Consider the following 7364-nt stretch of genomic DNA (forward strand, 5'->3'; position numbering starts at 1 on the left):
GTAACAAGAGTTTCAACAAACAGCAAGCAGGCCATTACAGTTAATGGATGTGAAGCGGCTGTCCTGGACGGATGTGTGAGTGGCAAAGTGTTTAGCGCTGACGGAGCCCCGGGGTGCTGTTACACTCAACGCTCACTTCCCCTGTTCTCCAAAGTTCAAAACGTTCAAAACGGGCCGGGTTTGTTTAAGAGCCGCTGTCTGGATCCGCTCAGGGCTGATAGCAGTGGTGGGCATCAGGGTTTACCCCTGATAGCCCGCCATGGATGATTCATGGATGAAATGATAAAGAAGAATTGATAAAGGATTGGGCAAGAGAGAGAGACAAAGCAAGAGAGAGAGAGAGAGAGAGAGAGAGAGAGAGAGGGAGAATATCACAGGGAATAATGGTGATAAACAATAAAAAAGAAAATGAACAAACGTGAATTGTTTGCAACATACATGTGTGTGTGTGTTTGCTTTTGTGTGTCCAAGGCATTGTGTTGGTGCTGATGCCTCTCTCTGTTCATGTTGACAGCTGATCCTTAATGGCAAGCACACACACATGCAACTAGACGTGCAAATAGAAACAGGCGTTGGTTTATCACATGGTCTGTCCACAGACGCTTGCACACGTGAAGAAGGTCATAACAGCACCTGTCAGTGGGCTAGTTGATGAAACAGGAAATGAATGGTGCTGCCTGGGGCGGTGAGGCTGCTGCTGCCCTTTGTTTGTTTTGTTTGTTTGTTTGTTTAGTCTTTTACAGTTGGTTTGGTTTCCCTCCCATACATACAGATATAACGAAGAGTGCTTTAAGCACACCGGTGTTCTGAGCTACCTTTTGTTTATATGAGGAAATAAATTCAGGGAGTTAACAAGACTTTTCAATGGCTCTACCATGTAGTTAAAATCCCCATAGTAGTGACTCTGTTTTGATTCCAGCCTTTGCTCCGCGTAATTTCATCCCCGGGTTCAAGCCCGCGTTTGGGGAAAAGAAAGAGGAAGAGGCCCGTTGAAAGGACAAATTGTATTCCGAATTGCCTCTTCAATAAAAGGAATTCCCCTCGAACCCATCCTCTCTCCTGTCAAGGTTGAACCCACAAGATCTCCACTTTTACAAAGCAAAGAAATCCTAATCAGCTGCTTATGTCTGGCAGTGCTCCGGCTGTGCCCACACAAAGACATTGGCATCACGCTTGTGTTCATCCGCCCTTGCAAAGACGGAGGTGTACACAAGCAGCCGTCTCATTATGTAAGCCATGTGACAGGTCCCTTTCCTCTTGGCTGTCCCCTAAACAAAACAAAACAAACACGGGAAAAATAAATAGGGAGAAAACAATGATCTGAGTGAGTGGACGGGCAGACGTGTTGGAGGCACTGTGAGAAATACAGATGAAGCTGTAGAAGAGAAGAGGGGTGGGACAGGGCTGCTCCCTGAATCCCCTTCATTTCAAAGGGATTAGGTTAACCCCTGGAAGGCAGGCCGCCCTGACGTACTGAGTACGACGGCGAGTTCTCACTGGTCTCATGCTTTGCAAGGTGCCGTTTCAAACATAAATAGCAGGTCTTCCTCCCGCAGAGCTGAGCTCCTTGGCTTACATTTTGTATTTCAGTGGGTCTCCCTCTTTGACTCATTTTCAAGGCGTTGAGAAAGGAATGTATAACATGGTCTATATACAGCATCCGGATTGTGTCAGCCCCAGCAGAAGATAAGGACAGAGTGCACAGATTATGTCCCAGAGCCATGACAGGCGAGGACTTTAAGAGATAAGAAAGATTGCCTGAAGACAAAGTTCTGAAGAGAGGCAGCGGGTTTAGGACATGAGGCAGAGAGGAACAAGGGAACAAGATGAAGACTATGGATAGAGAGATGAAGAGAGGCCCATTCTGGATGTCTGAATTAATTAGATCTTCCAAAAAATGTTTGAATCAATCAATTTTTCCGCTGAGATATTGTTTTAAACTATTAGCATCAATGTCTGAAAAGTCTTGAAAAGACAGGAATGCACTGATTAAAATCTTCTTGTGGGAAGGCAAAATCCAATTAATATGCCTTTGCAATGAGTTCCTCTTTTGATATACTGCAATCAGAATCAACCGAACCTCAATCGTTTCCTTTGAACACTAGTTAGTTATGACGCAACCAATTCTTGAAGTTAGACTTCCCATGTTCTCTTCAAGTCCTACAGAAGTTATATGTTTGGATGCACATCGAACACAATAGGTTTTTTAATTTTTCTGTATATTTAAACACACAACTGGATGGACAGATGGACGGACTGCACAAGCACACACACACAGACAGACACACACACACACACACACACACACACACACACACACACACACACACACACACACACACAGGAAGCCCTCTTAGTGCTAAGTGCAGAGGAAACGCTTTGACATGGTCTCCAGAGCAGAGACGTGGCCGGCGAGACACTCTAAAAACAACCAGCCATCCTCTTATTTATTCATTTTCTAACACATTCATTTTGCAGACTTCAGACTCCATGTGACTAAATGTTTTATTGCTGACTTTGTCTTCACTATGCTTGGCCTTCTCTTATATAAACCATATAATAAATATATGTATATACTAGTCTTCAAGTCAACGTTTTTGGCCCATAATACGGTGAGATTGTAGTAGTATCCTCAGCACAGCTTATTTCCATTAATTTATATTTGTATAATTCTATTTATTCAAATCACATTGAATAATTCATAGCTTAATTCCATTATTTATGGTGTTCTGATTTCATGAATGAACAGAGTAGCTAACAGAGGAGCGCATTTCCAGGATGAAAATCCTAAAATATTTATTCACATGTGGACACATGGATGATGAGCTCCATGTACAGCGAGCAAATAACATCGTCGAGCAACGTGCTTATGGCGTCATGTAGGGAGGGGAACCCGTTTGGGGGTGGGAGGGGGCGCGGTGTTGAGTCTAGATTTAACAGTGTGTGACAGATCGAGAAATTTAGTTTGTCCGTCTGCCCGTAGCTTATGACAGAAGTAGACCGTTGCTGCACCTGTCTGGTGTCAAACAATAGCGCTCTCCGAGGTGCTGAAATACTGCCCCTCCCCTCTCGCGTCCTATCTCTCTCTATTACGAACACACATACACAAACACACACAAACACACACACACACACACACACACACACACACACACACACACACACACACACACACACACACACACACACACACACACACACGCACACAAGCACACACACAAGCACACACACAAACACACGCACACACACACACACACACACACACACACACACACACACACACACACACACACACACACACACACACACACACACATTCACAAGCACGCTCATGCACACAATCGAAGAAACAGATGAAGTATTGATCTATTTTTCTTGTAGCTATCGCTGGAGAAGCCCTGGTTCTCTGACATCATTCTGGTCTATTCAGTAAGAACCAGAGAGATGCACATTATGACCGTGGAAGGAGAACGCAAAATCAAAGCCGGGTTCTGCAGGGAAAATCGGAGATACATATTTCTTTAAATCACATTTACACATTGCAGGCCATTTGCGTTTGGGTTAATGGCTAAAACCACGGCAGCACATAGTTGAACATCTGGTGCAGACATGCAGTATTGCAAAAAGAAGAGGTTAGTTAATTAATTATTCAGATTATCATTAAATCCACTCTCGCTCCTTGCATTGAAGAGCAGCCGTAGGAACGTCCAAGCGAAGAGCGTTCACTGCTCAAACCTGGAGGGGAAGGGGGGCTTCTTAACTTTGTTTGCACAGCCGTGAGCGCTGCGCATATTTTAAATAGTAAAGGAGAAGATAGCAGCAATACAAAATTACTAAGACACATTTTTGGACAAGCGTTGAGAAAAGAACATACTCTACCTCGGAATGTAACTTTGGCGATGCGGTCCCCTTTTCCGCGAAGAAAGGAGACCTTCTTCAGATGAACCAATAAAGCCATTATTTAATCCGTGGCTGATGATCAAATCGCTGTCTTCCTTCAAACTCTAAACTTGACTGTAGGATGAAAACAGTGCTTGTCGGCGGCTTCTATGTGAGCCCCCCGCTGCGCCCTGGTCCGGAGGAGCAGCCCTCGGTGTCCATGCTGGAGCTCTGCTGGAGTCTTCTCGTAAAGAAAGAAACGCTTCAAACCATTCATGAACTCAGTGCGTCCACGCATACACTGCGTCTGCCGTGCGTTCACGAGACTTGGGGGGAGTGTATGTGTGTGGGGAGGGAGGGGGGAGGGGGGGGTGGTGCTTGGGGGGCTGAGAGAGGATCAGTAGGAGAAGGAAAGGACTTGACCATATACATCGATTTTGATGTAATGTGTTGTAAACCGATCCAGTGACGCCGGTTTTTTCAGCATTTGTTTAATTTCAACATATGCGAAGTATATACACAGTAGGAGAAGAAAAATATAATAAAATTATATATAGGTATATATATATATATATATGTGTGTGTGTGTGTGTGTGTGTGTGTGTGTGTGTGTGTGTGTGTGTGTGTGTGTGTGTGTGTGTGTGTGTGTGTGTGTGTGTGTGTGTGGAGCTCCCGTTTGAATCGACGCGTCTCGCTGCGCAGAGTGCGACTCCATCACCACCTGTGTTGTTGTGTGAGCAGCGGATCAGATGCAGCTCGTAGCTCGTCGTCCTAGTGTACAAGAAAGCTGTTGACATGGTTCCCAGAGGAAACGGCACGGCGGTCTCACAGCACAATGCGACCCTGATGCCCGGGTGAGGCTCTGGGATGCACGGGAGCAAGAGGCAGATCTAGGCCAGCATGACGCCGCCCTGCGTCTCCAGCTCTCCAGCTTTCCACCTCTCCACCTCTCTCTCCAACTCTCAACCTCTCTCTCTCCACCTCTCTCTCTCCATCTCTCCACCACTCCTCCTCTCTCTCCTCCTCTCCACCTCTCTCTCCACCCCTCTCCTCTCCACCTCTCTCCTCCTCTCCCCCTCTCCAACTCTCTCTCCTCTCCACCTCCATCTTTCCACCTCTCCACCTCTCATCTCTCCTCCTCTCCACCTCTCTCTCCACCTCTCTCTCCTCCTCTCCACCTCTCTCTCCACCTCTCTCTCCTCCTCTTCACCACTCTCTCCACCTCTCATTTCTCCTCCTCTCTACCTCTCTCTCCACCTCTCCACCCCAGCCCTCACCTCTCCTGTTATCAGTCCTGACTTCACCGTCCCGGTGTATAGATGTGTCTGTATATTCATGTAACCAATAGGCTGACACAATAGGGGTATATTTATTACATTTAATCATGGACACAGTGATTTCGACGCAGCTGAAGACAACCAAGCAATCCATTACTTACATGTTGTATTATTTATTTTATTATTTTGTAAGTACAGTGGCCACGTACCGAGTACAAAGTTCATGTACGGAGAGATGTTTGGGAATGAATGCCTCCTCTCGATACCTTCAACAATACCACAGGTCAAAAGAGTGCCGCTTGCAGCACCGTGCTCCCCTCGGTCGACCCCGACCCACTGAGGACTCCCCGGGACACGGTGAGGACTCCCCTGGACGCAGTGACGACTCCCCGGCACGCGGTGACGACTCCCCGGCACGCGGTGAGGACTCCCTGGGACCAGGCTCACAGCCTCGACGTCGACCGCCAGATGGCGCTCAAGACCTTCGGTCAGGTCAGCTGTGTATTACAGTTTTTGCCCATTGCTTGAACACTATAGACACGTTAGTAACACAACTTGTTTGTGTTACAATACCTTAAACACATAACCATACCTTAAACAAAAGCGCTGCTTTGCACTTTAGTTGCAATTCTGCAACACACTTGCTCCTATCTGCAACACACTTCACACTATTTCATACAGACACTTACAGTAGGCCTAGTTCAAAAATTAAATCTCAGCGTACCATTGGGAAAACACATTTATTGAAAATACAAAACACATTGGGTAATTGAAAATACTTAGATACAGACCTGAAAACACTTACTTACAAAACCAAACACCTATCAGCCAGCTACAAAAAGGCCAAAGGGCAATTAGGGGGTTAGGGGTAAATATCTCATAGGGGTAAATATCTCATATTGTGCTGCCATAAGCCTTCAAGGGCTACTGCACCATCATGCAAAAATAGGTCCCTGCCAAACCCAACATATCATCACATTTTAGATGCACTTCATGATGCAGCTGTAGAGGAACAGAGCAGTGCAGGTTTGTTGTTGTCTGGGATAATGTTAGTTTCCATCGGGCTGTTTTGGTCCGGTACTTTGGTCCGGTACTGTTTCACCAACCATAATCAATTTCAAGTCGTATACTTGCCCCCTTACTCACCATTTCTAAACCCTATAGAATATTTTTTTCCGGCTTGGAGATGGCGCATATATGACCACATGCCCTGACCACATGTCTGCGGAGACATTGAGGTAAGGTCAATCCATGGATGGATTCGACACACAAGGCGAGGATCCATTAGCCCACCCACGCACAATTGCTGTTTTTCTGTGTTTACAGTACAGTATACACAGTGTATTTTTGGTTTATTTTTGCTTAAACTGAATTTACTGCACTGTAAAGTATGATTTTTTGGTTTTGTCATCAACAGTGTTGTGTCGTATTTGTTGAGTGTGTTGAGTCAAGTTTTACAAAATGTGTTCAAGCAACGGGCAAAAACTGTAAAATACTGTCTTTCATGAGGAAACCTTGGGGACATGTATAGTGAAGTGTAGGTTATTGTAGATATCTATTGTCGCAGCTGTCCCGGAGCATCGGGCCAGGTACAACGGGCTGCCGGGTCCGGTGAGAGACAGAGTCACTCCGTCCGCCCAGGGGAACAAATCCATATCTTTGCGCAGGTCCACGAGAGGTAAGAGCCGATGTACAATAGAAACAAACAGTATAAGGTTGGCTGTATGGTGCATCCCAATTAATTAAAATATTGTGGAAAAGTTAATTAATTTCAAATATTCAATTTAAAAATCAATATTGTAGACTCAAAGAGTAAAGTACAGGCCAGATTTAACAATCTGTATCTGCAAACAAAATGGATAGACTTATGGATACATGAGGATGGATGGATGGACCAGTATTTATTTGGCAGGTTGTGTCCCCTCACCAGGTTCTTATGCAGTGCTCTCTTGTTTCACCTCATTCAGAACGAGAACTGACGAAGACCAGGCCGAGAACACATATTTTAAAGTCAGTGCATTGGTTGCTTATCGGTTTTACAATGGATTTTAAAAAGGATCTTACTAGATCCTTACTGGATGGCCTATCTCTCAAGATCTGCTGTTTAGATCGACCTATAGGTCCCTCAGACCCCCAGAAGGACTTTCACTGAAAGGCTTTGAATCCTCTAGCCCTATAGTCTCTGACTCCACCTGACATTAAAAAATA

General features: G+C 45.3%; 1 protein-coding gene across 1 annotated transcript in view; it reads right to left on the reverse strand.

Annotated features, from left to right (window-relative positions):
• Positions 1-3958, reverse strand: part of otofa (otoferlin a) — a gene marked incomplete at its 5' end in the record, with an annotated part of 74237 nt that extends 70279 nt beyond the window's left edge. The window contains one exon of the mRNA XM_084484178.1: positions 3880-3958. Within this exon, the coding sequence (XP_084340304.1) occupies positions 3880-3958 (79 nt within the window). The remainder of the gene's footprint in view (positions 1-3879) is intronic.
• Positions 3959-7364: the final 3406 nt, after the last annotated feature.

The sequence above is a fragment of the Micromesistius poutassou genome (genome assembly GCF_964030765.1).
Source record: "Micromesistius poutassou genome assembly, chromosome: 19".
NCBI lineage: Eukaryota > Metazoa > Chordata > Actinopteri > Gadiformes > Gadidae > Micromesistius > Micromesistius poutassou.